Source organism: Manis pentadactyla, chromosome 12 (genome assembly GCF_030020395.1).
Source record: "Manis pentadactyla isolate mManPen7 chromosome 12, mManPen7.hap1, whole genome shotgun sequence".
Lineage (NCBI taxonomy): Eukaryota > Metazoa > Chordata > Mammalia > Pholidota > Manidae > Manis > Manis pentadactyla.
Genome location: NC_080030.1, coordinates 36,410,012 through 36,426,684, shown reverse-complemented (window position 1 = coordinate 36,426,684; position 16,673 = coordinate 36,410,012). Strand labels below are relative to the sequence as shown.

General features: G+C 41.8%; 1 protein-coding gene across 2 annotated transcripts; it reads right to left on the bottom strand.

The window, feature by feature from the left end:
* Nucleotides 1-2,594: 2,594 nt before the first annotated feature.
* On the bottom strand, nucleotides 2,595-11,982 carry TAGAP (T cell activation RhoGTPase activating protein). Of its 2 annotated transcripts, XM_036886775.2 has the most exons (11): nucleotides 11,768-11,982; nucleotides 11,100-11,180; nucleotides 10,957-11,010; nucleotides 10,582-10,648; nucleotides 9,108-9,274; nucleotides 8,261-8,422; nucleotides 7,670-7,779; nucleotides 6,016-6,211; nucleotides 5,318-5,429; nucleotides 4,248-4,666; nucleotides 3,798-4,023 (listed from the first exon to the last, which is right to left on the bottom strand). In XM_036886775.2, exons 2-11 carry the CDS (start codon nucleotides 11,124-11,126, stop codon nucleotides 3,943-3,945), a joined length of 1,395 nt encoding a protein of 464 aa, XP_036742670.2. In that variant the 5' UTR covers nucleotides 11,127-11,180; nucleotides 11,768-11,982; the 3' UTR covers nucleotides 3,798-3,942. The 2 variants fall into 2 exon arrangements, with proteins under 2 accessions (XP_036742669.2, XP_036742670.2); XM_036886774.2 differs by having other exon boundaries at nucleotides 2,595-4,666; nucleotides 11,768-11,975.
* Nucleotides 11,983-16,673: the final 4,691 nt, after the last annotated feature.

Here is a 16,673-nt window from a genome sequence, read left to right as displayed (position 1 = left end):
TGTGCAAACCGGCCCTGTGAGTTTGGGTCTTCTGCTCTTTTTTGTGCCAACACGTCTTTCTTTCCTGCAGAGATGTTATCATCTGCGTTTCCTTTTTCTGGCAAGATTTTGCATTCTGCAGGTTCTCTGGTCTCACAATGGCCACTTTATGACAGGAGGAGGGTGGCACTTCATCCCACTGGCTTTTCCCCATTCACCCTTAATCTGCATTCTGGTGTGGACAGGATGCAGGGGCTCAGTCCACATTTAAAATATTGCCAAAAAGGGACTCACTTCCATTTCTAGCAAAACGTTTATAGTTTGATTGCTCAGTAATTCTCCTTTGGCAGGTGAAGAGTTAAGATCTTACAGAACTCAAAAAAGAAACTCAAAATATGTGCGATCCCATCTGATGTGGGTTTCTGTCTCCTTGACCCTTCAGGGGGAAGGCAGGTACTGGTAGTCCTTCCAGCGAGATCACAATCAGGAAAATTCAGCTAGAATTTATTCTTTCAATGGCACATTAGGATAAACAGTGTTTATTACTCTCTGGGTGTTCTCATCTATGGCCTTGGGAGGCTCTGTGTCCATTAACTATAATTTGTTTTATTAGCACTACAATCCATGGATGACACTTCTGCTCAGGGACCCCAGTGTAACCTGTGTGTTGGTTTTGCTGGGTTTGAGCTCTGAGGTGACTGCAGTTTTTGCTCAGTTCCAGCATGAACACCCAACCTTGGTTAATATCTACAAGTCAACATTTCTGGACCAAGTCCTGGGTGGTGCTGCAGTGGGAATGGGCACTGTGTGTCAATCAAAGGTAATTACAGGGTATCATGTGGGATGCTGGCAATAGTATGTGGCAACCCACCCCTCCTCTTCTTTGTAGGAGAGAAAATTTCCCCAAAAGGAAGAAATCCCAGTCTGTTCAGTCAGATTCCAGGACAGCGAGTGCTGGATGTTCGCCAATGGGCACATAAACTGCATATGCGTCCCCTAGTAAGAAGGCCAGAGTTCTCCTAAGCTGGCCCCAGGCAGGTAATGAATGGGTGCTAACTCAGAGGATCTCAGGATGTGACTTTAAAGAGGTAAAATCAGGACTTTAGATAAGCCCTAATCCAGGGCTGGTGTCCCTATAAGAAAGGGGCATTTGGGGGCAGACATACCTAGAGGGAAGACGATGTGCAGTGACACAGAGAGACAGTTACGTACAAGCCAGGGACAAAGGCCTGGAAAGGATTCTTCCCTCAAAAGGAACCAACTGTGCCAACACCTTGATTTCAGTTCTAGCCTCTAGATGGGTGAGGCAGTTTGGTGTTTAAGCTACTTGTTTGTGATACTTTGTTATGGCAGCCCTAGCAGACTAACACACGTGGCAACCAGGCTGGGCAGTCCTAGTGGACCACGTGCAGAGAAGTGGAACTACGACACTACAGTATTTGAAATAGTCACCATACCTTTCTCTTCACTGTTCAAAGACATTAACAGAAATGACATTTACTTGACTGCAAGAAGCTCATAAACGCATGTTAGCAAGATGTACCACTTACAGGTAATAGATAGAGGACTTTCAGTCTCACTCCTACTTTTTTAAAATAAGGAAATTTGGTGTAGTGTTCATGACCTGAGTTGGATCACACAGAAGTCAGGTCAGGGGTCAAGTGGAATAGATTGGAGCCTTCCTAGCTATGGTCATAGTCATCTCTTGATGAAAAATATTTGATTCTTAATAAGAAGTTGCTAAAAACATGATGGTGAATTTTTTTTTTTCAGTTCTGCAATACTTAGCATGCTGCCTGGCATGTGGTAGATTCTAAAAATTGTGACTATTACTATTAATGTCCAACTCTGGAAAAAGATTACTTTTCTTCAGTTAGCAGTTGGAGGGTGAGTGCCTGCCTCTTGAAATGTATACATTTTTGGTGCATTTAATAAAGTATATTTTATGATATTATGAGGTCCTGAGCAATTGGAGTTACACATTTAACTTGGCACCACCTTATTAATAAATTACTTCTGAAAAGAATAATAGGTCTTCACCATCTGGTGGCTAGCCAATACAAAAGCATTTCTGTACTACATGAAAAACATGTACAGCGTTTTATGAAAGAAGTAAAATAAGGAAAAGAGAAGTCCAGTATCTCTAAGATATTAGATAAACATCTTAATCATTGAGCATTAAATCATCTCTAAGATACTGGATAAATATCTTAATTGAGCATTAAAGTTCTAATATATGACATTTTACCATTATGTTTGCTAGTAATCAAGCAAACTAAGCATCATAAAAATAAGGTTTGTACAAGTACTGAAAGATTTAATTCACTAAAGCAGAAAACATTATATTTGCTGTATTACCCTGTATTTGCATGCTGAATTTTCTAGCTTCTGAGTGGTTGCTGAAAAGATGGCTTCCATTTTTATGGCTTTGCAAACAACAGGAGAAGAAGGATCGTCTTTTCTTCTTAAACCCAAGATCCTCAGCCTGCCTATTAATCTAGAATAATGAATATATAGTAAAAAGTGCTTGTTGAATAAACCAATGTGTAAATGATCTTCTGATGGGTTTCTATGAACTGAGGGTGAGTAGGCAACATATCAGGAAAGAAGGAACATTTCTACTTTGAAATAAGAGAAGCATTTATTGTAGTGAGATTATACTGAAGTTTTATATATGATCCCCAACACATTTAAAGTGATATTCTCCACACTATTGGAGAAGACATCATTGAACTACAAATTAACTCAAAGTGCTATAAATCAGTTAATATTGATGTAATGCATTTTCACTAATCTACCCAAATTTAAAATTAGATGATGAAAAGGACATATATAAGTATTTTTCACAAATCTTGACAACGGCCTTTTCTTTTACTGGAATTTATAATGCCTTTGATAACACCAAACCCCAAACTGTCTTCCTGGCAGCCTGCTTCTTTCTTTCTGTGGAGACTGGCTGTCATGAAGCTGCTTGTTAGAGTAAACTTCAAACAGGGACTTGAACATTTTCCCCTAAAAGGAATTTGCAGGAAATATGAAAACTGGTATGACATTTAAGGCAACATAAAAAAAAGAAAAAATTATTTTTAAACACTAACCAACAGGAAGTGCCACAGGAGGCAGGGAACAGCAGCTCAGCTTACCTCAAGTTCACCAATTATACACGTATTGATGGAGGCATCTTCCCACCAAACAAATGCTTTGTTTTACACACTTTATACATTTGCTACATGGGCACAAATTCAGGTACACACAGAAGCTGCCTGAATGCCACTGTGTAGCTGTCCCCTCTGAGGAGGGCTCTCCCCAACTTCTAATGCAGCTTATTCTTGACTTTTTTGAAAACAGAGTCTAAAAGCAGTCATGCGTTTACAGAGATACCGCGGCTGTGTCAAGGTGTCAGGCCCGCCTTCCTAAATGTAGGATTCTTTCGCGTACTGGAGTTGGTCAGCCTCAAACACTGGCTGACTACATCTCTGCACCAGGTGGGCCCACTTAGTCTCCTGTTTTGACTCAGACATGGTCCTTAGCCGGTGCAGCTCTGATCTCCCTGTGACAGTCCCTTGCGCTGATGTTACCGCCGGAGTACAGCCAGTCCTGCTTTGTTTCCAGCTCTCCATCCCTGGCGAGAGTCTGGGTCCATCAAGTGGCTCTTGGCTGCATGTATTCCTTGAGCCGCCTCCATGGCGAAAAGGCAGGAGGGGTGGCAGCCCAGTGTCCCGGCTGAGCATTCTGGCCCTCATGCTGCCCACCGTTTGGCTCCCGTAGGCAGCGAGTTCTGACGCCCGGCAGCGCATGGCCTCCTGGTAGGACGGCGGGCTCCCAGGGCCTCTCTGGCCAACTGGCTGGAACACGTCGTCGACGGAGAGCATGCAGCATCTCGAGCTGAAGTCCAGAGCTCTTTGGCCGGGGATTGCAGGCAAGTCTTCCTGGACGATCCGCCCAGCAAGCTGGCTTTCTTTTTTAGAACCTTTCTTCACTTGGTTTCTGGAATAGTCTTTGGATTTTGCAGACACAAAGCTGGGGGTTTGGGGGAGCACTTTTCTGTGAGAGGCAAAGGAGAATGACATGGAGTGTTTTTTTATTTCTCTGTTGGGCTTACTTTTGTCAGGCTTTGTGAAAGACTGATGTCTGGTGAAGAAATTTCTTTCAGGACTGGATGGGGAGGCCGTGGGTGAGCTGTCGGAGGAAGCATCCAGAGAGCCACGGGAGAGGGCTTTGGGGGCCCGTCCCCACCATTGCACCAAACCCTGGGGCGAGTTCTGCACCTTCAGGTCCTGTGGCCTCTGGAGTTTGTCTCCAACTACAGGAAACACCTCCTCTGCAAACGGGTCTTCAGCTTCGTCACCTTCAGAACGAGAGCCTGCTCGGGCCACGGTGACGTCATCCTCACTTCGAGTCAGTTTTGGGTTTGTTTTCCGGCTTTCGAGGCTCTCCTGTGAGGATGACATGCTGGGCTCAGAGTACCTCCTGTCTGGCTGGCTGAGGAAGCTTCGCATCCTGGCCACAGTGCTGACGATGGGCTCCTGGCATAACTCCCAGCTCGGCTGCGGGCCTCCGGACCCCAGGCCAGCGGCCGTCTCCATGGGCGCCGGGGGCCGCCTGCTTGGAGAGCCGGTTGCACTGCTGGGTTCCACATCAGGGTCATTGCTGTCGTAGGCTGAGTCATTCTGCAGGGTTGACACGTCTGGGGGAAGTTAAGGGACAGGTGAGCATCTGGTTCCATTTCCTTGAGCAATAAACGCTAGTACAGTGCACCCTACTCATATCAAGTATGGCAGTGGGTGATTGGGTGAAGCTCCGTGGGGGCGTCATAGGAAAGAGATTTGCCACATTAAAACTTTTTTCTTTCCAAATCTAGTTTGAGCTGGAGAAGAGGAGTATGCAAGGGAAATACAAGGCAGAGAGAATGAGAACAGAGACAAAACGGGCATTTTCCTGGAAATTCATTGAACTTGAATTTAAAAATTGATCCTTTGGATGGCTCTTTTATTGAATCCATTTCCATTTTAATGGACCCATATTCCATCCTGTGGTAACAACCCTCTAGCTAAAGTCATCTGAGTAAACCGCAGTCCTTCATGATTTAGACTAGGAGAGGGAGAAGTCCTGGGCTGCAGCTGAACCAGTGTTTGCAGTCCGAGGAGATGTTGCAGGAAAATTCAAAGCCAAATCTTCCATGTTTAATGACATCCCTGCGGGTTTGAGTCTCCTCGGACTTGGCGATTTGTGGAGGTAATTTTGGCTTCAAATACCAGGGTTATTTTATTGTCATGGACTGGCAGACGGGCATGAACTTTTCCCCACAACCATAATTAATCGAGAGCACCTTCTGTACCTGAACTGTCTGTGTGTTCCAGGGAGTCATCAGAAGCGATATTGGAATGTGCTGGAATGTTCCCAAATATTTCAAAGCAGTTATCGATGAGGAATTCCACCAAAGTCTTAACCTGTGCAGAAGAATAAGCAAGTTATCAGCTTAAAGACATCTTTATTTTTTTTTTAAGGGGAGGGCATAAATGGGGACATAGTGGGGGGGTCAACTACTGGGGAAATGCCAAATGAGCTTAAGAGATATTTTTAAGTCTGAGACAAGCATACAGAAAGTTGGTAAGACTCATATGTATTACAGTTATTTTTGAGACATGAATGTTTTTACTTGAGAATCAAAAGAAAAATCTTTAAAGTAACTAAAATTTTCATTTAAGTAAGGAATTTCCCAAATTGATAGTTGGACTATGTATGCACAAAAGAAAAAAATTGATGGGGCTTTTCTCTTCTGGGAGACAGTGATGTAAAAACTGGAAGCACACATCCTCTGTCTGGTAGGATGACAAAGGACATAGGCCTGGGCTTGTTCAGTTTCATCAAACACACACATCTGAGAGAGTAGAACTATGTATGACAAAAGCATTCTGCATTTCATATTTTCACTATGATCTTGAGTCAGAGACACTCAGAGGCATTTCATCATTTGACTTTTTCAAACAGTGAGATCCTATATTGGGAGTTTCTCAGAAATAGACCTGAACGAACCTTATTGTTCAAGTCTTTCTGGGCTTCGAATGACAGGCTTTGGTTGTTCTCCCAGGTCAGCATGTTGGGTCCGACACAGATAGCTAGATTGCTGGCGTCCATTCTGCTTATGTCAGAGTTCTTGCTGATCAGGTGGAGCACGGAGACCAGGTGCTTGAGCAGCAGGAGGTTAGGCCTGGGGAGCTTATCTGCAACCCTGGAATGAAGGGCAGGGAAGCTAGTTTTAGAGAAGGCTCATGGTCTGTCTAGCTTCCATGCAGCAAGTTGGAAATTTCTGTCTAACCCAGCCTTCCTTTAAAATGAGGAAGGTGCACTTTCTCAAGTAACATTGTGAAATGTTCATTCAGCCACTTCCATGGGCAACTGACTTGGAATGAAACTGGTTAACCACGAGATCTTGAAAACCTCAGAAACTGGTCTTTATAATTAGGACACCAATAACACAACCCTTATTATTTATATAGATCTTAAATTATGAAGCATTAGCTCCTGCAATGAGCTCCATTATTTAATACATTTTGAAAATCATTTTGTTGAGTAATCGTTTAGCCATGTCGAATGCCCTTCTGTTTCTAACACTGCAAGACTGATGTTTTGGAATACAGTCATTTGCCTTTCTTCGAGCTGTGGGCATCAAAGACGACACATTTTTGTTACACTCTGAGAAATCTTTATGGAGAATAAACCCATTTATAAGGCTGTGTTCATAGATATGGTCAAGGAAGCACTTAAATGGCAACATTGGTACTAACAGTAATAAATTAGATTTCTAAAGCCTCATTTTCCCAAAAATGACATGGTAACTCTAATATAGGGATCATTTTCATTTCTCATAAGAAATTATTGTTATGAAAGAGCTTTGTCTTTAAGTAGAAACTTATTGTGATTATCTTAGAATTTTCAATTTGGTACTTTCAGTTTGCATTTTCAATTTAGTACATGATAGTAAAACAGTCTTAATTCTGATATCTTCAATTCAGTAGATGCTTCACTGAAAATATTTAGCCATGTGCGACAGTCATAATATATAGACAGACTTTCATGGGACTTGGCAGAAGTACTGATATTAAGGTTAGGTGTTTAAGATTCTCTAGTCCCTGACAGGTCACACTTTCATTATATATGTAATTATTTTTGCTGTCATTGGAATTTGTTTTTATATAGTTTTCATTTTGATTAATCATAAGAATATGCAATATGCTATGGAATTTTATGATCAAAACAATCCCTTCGAGATTATTCTACTATGTGTCCAGGGATGTTTTATGGGAGAATTGTTGTCTTGCTCGATACTCTCTATACAGGTTAATGATAACCCCAAATTCGTCTGCTTGGCTAGTGAATTGCTTTGAGGCTTCATCTATAACTTTGTTTCTATCCTTGAACTACTTACATTTTTAAGCTCCCCTACTTCTTGCGATTTCTAAGTACTGAAGTTCACTTTCACCTTTTGAAGAAATGCTTCTTTTCATTTGGCAAAACTACTTTTTAAAAATTCCCTAGGTACCTCCTGATTCTTAGCCTGGGAGTAGATAGACAATTCCACTCTTGATTCCTCACACGTCACAATTTTCATGAAACACTTTGACAGGTAAAGAATCAAAAGCTGGGGGCCATGCAGGTCTGGCCCCTGGTAGTGAGTTTGCTGACTTACTGTTTCAGGGCCTCAATCCTGTCTTCCTCGTCCTGCTTCTCCAGGGCGCCCATCCACTCCTCAAACAGGTCACATGACAGTAGCTTCAGTGGGATACCTCTGAGGAAGTCCTGAGGGTGCAAGGGAGAAGATTTGGCTTGTTTCTGTTAAATAGTGTACCAGTGTCTTCATTTTCACCTTGGTTGTTCCATCTCAGGATGCAATGCTCATCCTACCACAGGCTGCACCCCTCCCTTCCTGCCTTTGATTAGTCTGGAGACATCTCTCTCAGCAACTTCCCAACAATGGCCATAGTAAGGCCATCACCCAAGGGGCCACTGGATCCTGGGGTATGGACACCGGCCACAGGACAATTGTAATGCCTTTTTTCATCAAAATATGGGGGTAATTTAATGCATCACTTTCTGCTGGAATCTGGGATCCCAGAAGCAGAGATGCTTATATAAATAAATAAAAGGCTTAACTAAGAAATTTAAATTCCAAGATCAGTTTACTTCGATTGTGGGGGAGAAGAGTCCATTTTTTATTTCCTGAGAGTTAATGTGTCAGAGCCCAGTGGCAGATTATTTGGCACCAAAGCTATGAACTCACCTTAAAGACCACAGCCAGCAGGTGCACAGGGAGACTTTTCAGATCCACCATGCCTCCTGAATTGAGCTCCTCCTTAAGCTCTTTGCGGGCTTTCTCATTGGCTGCCTTCCTGAATATCCCTTCAGTGGAAGGGCCTTTAAGGCATAGAATAGTGAGAATGTCCTATAGGAAACATGTATAGGAATATGAAATGATTACCCTTGGTTTAAAGATACACATTGTAGCAACTAATACCCAAAGGACCTATGTTTAGGTAGGAGAAAAAATTAAAATAGTACACACGAACAGTAGCTAACTTAACCTGTCATAAAATATCCTCTCTATATGAGTTAGTTCTCCATGATACTAAGATAGTCTTAATGAGAGACTATTAATGTCAGTTTTCCCCTTCAGTCCAAGGCTATTAACTATCTTCCTTAACCCTGCCCTTTTTCCAAGAGGTACATTGTGAAAGCTCTCATTTGCACATTCTAAAAAAATTTCAGGCCTCCCTCCTTTCAAACCATTCATATATAAACATCGGATTTCTGATCATATATTCGATACAGCATCTCTATCCATTGATTTTTCAGAAGCTACACATTTTCAGCATTCTTAACTCCATGAAGTCAGAAGGCTGGAGGGTCCATCAATCTCAGCCCATTGGCAAATACAACTAATTTTGAGAATGTAAGCAGCTAGGTATTCTCCTGACTGCACCCATAAGGTGGAAACACCATTTCCAAAAGTGGAAAAAACTAAAGATTGGCTCCAACAAATTTAGCATGGGAATGACATTCAGATTTCCCAAGAATATTTCACATCAGATAGAAAACTAAAGTAGGTTTACAAGTAAATGCCCGCCTACCTGGATGGGTCTGGGGAGTTTATCATCTTCTCCACAGATAATTGACAAGGGCTGATCAAATAGTGATGCTTTCAATTCTGTCTCAGAAGCCCCAGAAAAATCTGATGCAGCAGAAAGCTTTCTCATGAGAAAGGGCCAGGACAGCACCTTCTTTCTCTTCTTACTTTCTATAGCCAAGAAAACAAGGCAAAGTGAGAAATTAGATTAAATATTCATAAACAAAGATCCACAGAAGACATTGGATATCGCCAGCTACATAATGTCATCTACAGAATGCCATGTGGGGTAAATAATTTTGAAAAAGCAAGATAGCAAAGGGTGTGAATCCTAATCTAGAAAAAACCAACCCGAAAAACAACCACATGGTTACCAGGGCAAACAGTCCCTAAACACCAACACCAAGGCTCCTCAAAGTCTCCACCTTTCCTGTTTTTACCCTTCATCAGGTGTTTGCTACAGAAAATTAGCAAAACCTAACTGTGCAGGTCATAAACAACCATCGTAACATATTGACCTTAATAGCTATGATGGACAGCTCTGATGTGAATTAGGTTATTCAAATTTCCTCCTTTAACTGATGAAGAAAACGAAACTTATAAGGAGAGGAAGTGACTTGCTTAAGATCGCATTGAAGACACTTTGCTGGGCTGGCCATTAAACCTCTGCAGTATCGCTGGCACCAGCCCGACCCTAGAGGGAGCTATCTCAGTCTGTCTGCAGTCACCTTCAGGGTTTACCCCGTGGCTGCTTTAGGACAGGGCAGGCACAAATTGCTGCAGGAAGGCTTGAACCTTGACCTGGCAATTGGGAATTATCAGTAAAACATTACCAAGGTATTTTATCTTTGCAAAATCCTAGAGATGTGTATGCAATGGGTATTGCATCTCACAAAGTTCCTTCTTTCTCTCTTTTCTTTCTTTCCTTCTCTTTTCTTCCTAATTATAAAAGCTGTATTTTCTAAATGCAGTGGTGTATGCTTCTGTACATTTTATACTAGCAAGTGGAAGAGGATGGATAGAGAAGTAGCTTGTCAGTGTAGTTCATGAGAACTGGGTCAGGGTTGTGTGATAATGAAATGCAATGAGAAAAAAATAAGAGTGAGTGGTGGGGTTTTTGGGATTTCAGATCAACAATTGCTTCATGTGTCCTTAGATTCATTTTCAATTAGAGGAAGAAGAAAACAGAAAAGGGAGAAAACTGGGTATTTTTCAAATGTATGCATGCTTTAATTGTCAAAACACAAATGGCCAGGAGACCTGTACCCTATAGAGAGCTGGGGTGGGTAAAGAGAGGGCCTTTCTATCAGAGGACTCTGATGCCCTAGTGAGCCAGAGCCTGCCACTTAGGTGTTAATGTTCTGCGGTCTTTAAAAGAACACTTATAAAAGAAAAGTTCCTAGTAAAGTACTGTGGTTTTGCAAACCAAGAACATCTGCTGTTAGCACATAAAAGATCAGGATGTTTTCAAAACTCACCAATTAGCTGACAAATACTATCTTCACTCTCACATGATACCAACAGAGGATGTTCCTTGATATCATCCTAAAAATATATTTATTTTAGTTAATATAATGACTGAAGAAACCTACCCCATCCTTCCCCAGAAAATATGCATTCAACATTTTATTCATATTAAAAATTAGCTGATAGAGTCCACTGATTTTTTTCTAGCTTCTAGAATCAAGAGTAAGGTCTTATCAATATAAGACTGCAATTCATGCATTTAATTTAGTGTATTGATGATGCTAATTTTCTATTCTGATAATTAAACAATCCAAACAACATTCAATTAAAACAAAATTTTCCATCTTCTCACAGTAGAGACGAAGTTTTAAAAATTGTTTTCTTACCTCTGATCGACACTCGATTAATGTATCCATATTATTGGCATTTAGTGTCTTTGACTAAAAGAGAAAATAATTAAATTTGGTAAGCATCTTTTGACTCTTGTTTCTAGAAAAAATGAATCAATAAATATAAGAGGGATACATACAGCATTGCAGCTGCTTATCAACTTCATTAGAGTTTGGGCTGCCTGTCCAGTGATGAATTCCACTCCTGGGTGGCTTTGGTTCTGTTTACAAGGAATCAGGAGGGAAAGAGTTAGGAGGGGCATGCTAATAAATTGGCCAATCTCAGTACACTTTGCCAAAACACAAAGTTTGAAACCATTAGGTAGAAAAGTTCTCACTTAAAGAGAGTTGTATGTTATCAGATGTCTTATGCTATTAAGAAGCATCTGAATGCACTTATTTCTAAATTATTTAAACATGTTATCTTCACCATGCCAAACTCTGTTATTTACTTATTACATCCCCATCAAGAGAGAACCTGCATATTAAGTACAATAACAACTAATGTTTTTTGGGAGAACTCGCTGTCAGATACCATATTAAGTGCTTTGCGAGGATTAGCTCACCTGACCCCAAAAGAAAAAAACAATTTGTTCACAGGATGCTACTTATGGTAAACATAAAACAAAGAGAGCATTGACAGAATTCCTCTGCCCAAACAGCGCAGGCTTCCCGCTGAAGCAAAGCTTTCTTGTGTTTCGCATCTTTAAAACACTATTTGCTGCCTGTTCCCCGGTGGATATGATCTTAAGGACCAGTGATCAGCTAGGCAGCTTACTTTCTAGTCATGCTGATTTGTGATACTTACCCTCGGGGGACCTCCAGCCAGAGTTCTTTTACCTCCGGTGAACTGTGGAAAACAGGAGAAACAGCATGACGCTCTGTCCGCTGGTGGAGGGAGGGAGACGAGTGCCCCGACTTCACGTGTTCTGCATTATAAGCGAGGGGGCGGGCAGGTGGAAACTCAGAATATGACAGAGGCCGGAAAGCACATCACGGGCGGTCACGGCCCGCAGCCGGCCAGACCGGGAGCGCCCTCACTTCCGCATTCCTTTCAGGGCAGCGCGGGGTTTTCTTCTTCCACTTCAAAGTAGAGAATCTGTAAACTTCTAGGGTTGGAAAAGATGACATACGGCTCCTAGGTGAAGGCTCTGATTAATGTCATAGGTAGGATGTGTGAATGAGACATTATGTTATTCTGTACCTAAACACAGTTTTATTTTCTAAAGTGGCGATTTCAGGTACTGAAATTTTTGGTATCCTGTTTGGGTGCCCTCTCCCCTCCCACCCACCATCTACTCTGTGTGTCAGTCACCATACATGGGCCGGCACCCTCTGGGTGCAGGATGCCGTCCCTCAAACAAGCCCAAGACAGGCTGTCTCCTCTGAGAAGTGGTCACCATCAAGAGCCAGGTCGGAGTCCTTGGAATTAGGAAGAGAGTCCACTAGAGCCAGCTGCTAAATTATTGATCCCCTTCTGTCCCTTATTCCTCAAAATTATTAATACTTAATTTATAGTCAGATCAGCTCTAATCCTGACATGGCAGGAAAACAAAAACTTCCTTTGACCAGAGCAATTTAAAACAGAAAGGAGATGGTGAAATTCACCTGTGGATCCCTCTTGGGTAAGTGAGAATCTCCGGGCTTTTCTATGGCTAAAGGCTCTGCATGAAATGACTCAAAGCCCTCAGGAGTAGAATGGGTACATACATTGTGACAGAGCCCCACAGAGGAGTATCATGCAGCACTGAGAATGCGTGGTCTGTAACTCCATTCAGCAACATGGTGGGGTCTTAACCATGTAATGTTGAGTGGAGGAAGCCGGACAGAAGAGTAACTTACGTGCAAAGCACAAAAACAGCAGAAGTCATCTATGCAGCTCAAAGCCAATCTGTGCTACTATACTAGGGTCCGAGGCGGGGTTAGTGACCACAGCGGGCCGGAGAGGGATTTATATCGGTCCATCCGTTGATCTGGGCACCTTAGTCTTACATGCACACTTCTGGATGGATGTTATCCTTCAACAAAATATTTTAAAATACCTTGACGTGATTCATTAGCAGTACCTTTAATCTAAGACTTCTTCATATTGCTGACTCTACTGTCTTCATACGGAACAGGGTCATGATTAGGCATTCTTCGGGAAGCTGAAGCACAGAGCAGTTAAAATTTGCCCCGTAGCTCCGTATTTCAGCGGGTGACCTCAGGACAGAAGCGGGGAAAGATCGGGCTTTCAGCCAGAGGCTCGCGCTCTTAATACTGCCGCGGTGTCAGAGTTCACAGCGTCCATAGAGGCTACTGCCCTTTCACCCTCACTCCTGCCTGTACAGACTTCCAAAATGAGCTCACATATTTAAAAAAAAATATCAGAAATGGCATTTGTGCTGCACCTAACTTAGAGCCAGGCATGGTGTAGATACTTAATAGATTCTGAATAAATACATTTACTTATAAAATAGTGGCAATAAAATATTACTATAGTATATATTCTTTGCTAACATGTATTTTATGAACATTTTTAAATTTGACATCCTTTTGGGTTCTTTTAAGAAAATGTTTCCACTGCTCTTACAACTAATGCATCAATCCTCAATCGGAATGTTTCCCTCTTTGTAAAAATGGTTCCCATGTTTTTTCTAATCCTTAAGGTTTCTTCTCTTATTATGAACTATACAATATGTATTCTATTAGTGGTTTAAAAGTTGTGGGTTTTTTTTTTTTTTTTTTTTGGTTTTTGGTTTTGCCATGGAACTTTATATTCAAAGGCAAACGAATCCAGAATCCTGATATAAAAAAATGTAAAAAAAATATTTTTAAAAGTATGTTTCTCCAGTGGAAGAAGGGTGGGGAAGTCATGGGCCTGTGATTTTGCCTCCTCTCCTGACAAACCGAAGCTGGGGGACCTCTGAGGAGACTTGAACACTGATAGGCCTCATCAACATCACATGTTCTCAAAGTGCATTCATAGAGCCCTGGACCCTTCAGCACGGTCCGCAAGGTCAAAGTCAGTTTATAACCATATGCTATTGGCCTTGTGACTCTTGTGTATACAGTGGAGTTTTCCAGAGGCTACATTGTGTGGGATGCCCTGACACTGTGGGAATGCAGACTTGTATATTATTGTTCTTTAAAATTTTCTCAGCTTTAATTTCCCCTAAGGTATGTATTGGTAAATACAGCTTACATAAATTAATTCTCTTTAGAGTTGCCAATACTTTTGTAAAGAGTTCCTGAGACCCAGAAGTTTGAGAATGGCTGAATCTGCATCACATCTTTGCATGTGCGATAATTCTGTATATTCACATTTACCTATATCTTCACCTTTATGGCCACAGCTATTTTCGAAGAAAATTCGTTTCAAGGTGGGTTGTCTGACAGTCCACTACTCTACATTGCATGGTGTTTATTAACAGTTTTGACAAATCTTAGAGGGGAGAAAGGATGGCTTCCTGGTCACTTCAATCTGCTGTGCTGTGATTTTTCCATCTTCCCTGAGGACCCTGCACCAGCAGCTGCCCTGCATGTCCTCACCTTCTGCCTCCACTTCTGAGTCGCATGTTCTTTATGGCGGCCACTTCACTTCACTCCTTCTCAGTTCCTCTAATGACACAAATATCCCTTACTATAAACTCAGCCTTCAAAATATGGCAATGGAGAAAAATGAGGAAGTTAGGCAGACATAAGAAAAGTGCCATTTCCCTTTGGATATCTAATCCTAAATTTTTTTGAATTTTTAAGTGAGATTTGGATATTGCCGGAGCTATAGTTTTTTCTCATGTAGAGGGTCATTTCTTTAAGTTAATTATAAAATATGATGAAAAAGAGGCTTTATAAACATGTTCATTTCAGTAACAACTCTTGAAAACTGGAATAATAGATTATATGTCTGTTGATACAGTGATAAATATCGACATTTTAAAAGGGAGAAATGATTAAAATGCAAATGCTATAAATTATATTGAACAAAAAAATTCCCTTAATCTAGTTTCTTTTTTTTTGCTTCCTCTCCTCTTCCTCCCCTTCCTTCTTTCTCCTCTTTTTGCAACAAATTATGGGACTGGACATGGACATTCATTGACATTGAGCTTCAGTGCTGAAAGGGTTTCAAGTGAGCAACAAATTTAACATCCTATCTCTATTCTGATATTACCTCTACAGCAAAACCTCTGCCCAATGTGAATCTTTAAGATTGTTCTCGAAATCCCCTCATGCTGCTCTGAATAAACCAGTCCCTAGTCAGGTAGAAGGCTCCTGGTTTTGTCAAAGTGGAGCCCACCTTCCAAAGCTTTCCTGATTAATTCTATTCTGGTAGAATACAGCTTTCAGCTTCTTCTACTCACCCCTGGCACCCCCACTCCTTAGCCCCAACACAAACAAAAAAACTATCGTTGACACAAAACAACTTTAGTGCCTTCATCATCCCAGTAGGTAATGTTCTTTGAAATGTCTTCTTGTTTCTTGACACCCATCATCGACTCTGCATTCTGGGGTGGTGAGACTTACTTATTTAATACCTACTGTGTGCCATATACTGTGCCAGCTGTTTTCAAATACTGCATCTGACATACTTACGAGAACAACACTCAGAGCACGTCATTCTCCCTGTTTACCGATGAGGCTCCTGGCCCTCCGCGGCTCAGTTTCCTCTCCCTGTCCCTTGGCTGGGTTTGAGCCGGGGTCTTCTGACACAAAGTCCAGCCCTCTTTCTGTGATTTCTCTGGAGGATAATCCTTCAAGTGATTCATTTGAAGATGGAAATCAGAAGTCTAGACCTGGTTTATGAGTTTATGCCAGATGAGTCCCGGCGGGTCCTTACAGGAAGGTCCTGCTTAGCAGAGAGAGTCAGATTTAGGGCATCAGCCTGAAAGTGAAACTCTAAAATCTCCTCCTGTCAGTTTCATTAATAAACATAAGTAGAATACAGTTTATATCATCTTAAAAAAATACATAGCACCAAAGATTCAGCAACCTGCAGAAACTGTTACGCTGACATGCGCATTTTCCGCTGTCTGTAGTTATTCCACGGACCTATCTGCCCCACTGTAGGGAGGAAGGTAGTGCCAGACTATCTAGAATTGGAAGCTGGTTGTAAATACAGCAGTTGGAAATGGTAAGCTAAGACATTAGCCTTTCTAAAGCAGGAGTATCTTTTGGATCTTTGTAGGGATGGGGCTCTTGATGGGAAAACCCTGAAGGAAGCATCATCGTCTTTGGTGTTCCTGGGAGATTTTGGAGCCAAATTGTGGAAAGCCACCACCAGCAGCTGGTCCTGGCAGCGAGGACACATTCTCCATTGTTAGCGCTGCCCTGTCCAGCATATATTGTGGAAGTGGAGTGGGGAGTCCGGTCCTGCACCCCCGATTCAGAAAATCTCAGAGTAAGTTTGAATGAAGTTTTCTGAACAACAGGCGAAATGTCTGTAAATACGCCATGGAATTTGGAAGCAGTCATATAAAAAAGAATAGCAAGATTAGCTTTACTCCCTCACAGTCTTCCTTCCTACCATTTCTTTTGAAAAACAGTTTTCAGAACATGGAAAGGAACATAAATGGTTTTTGCTAGCAGGCAGAAATGGACAAGACAGACAGTCAGGTTGAAGAACACAGCTTTGTTTTGACCGGGGCAAGTGTCTAGACAATAAACCCTGTGACAGGGACAGTGCTGGCTACGCTGGTGTGTGTTTTTGTTAGTGTTGCAGGAGCACGTGGGGTTCC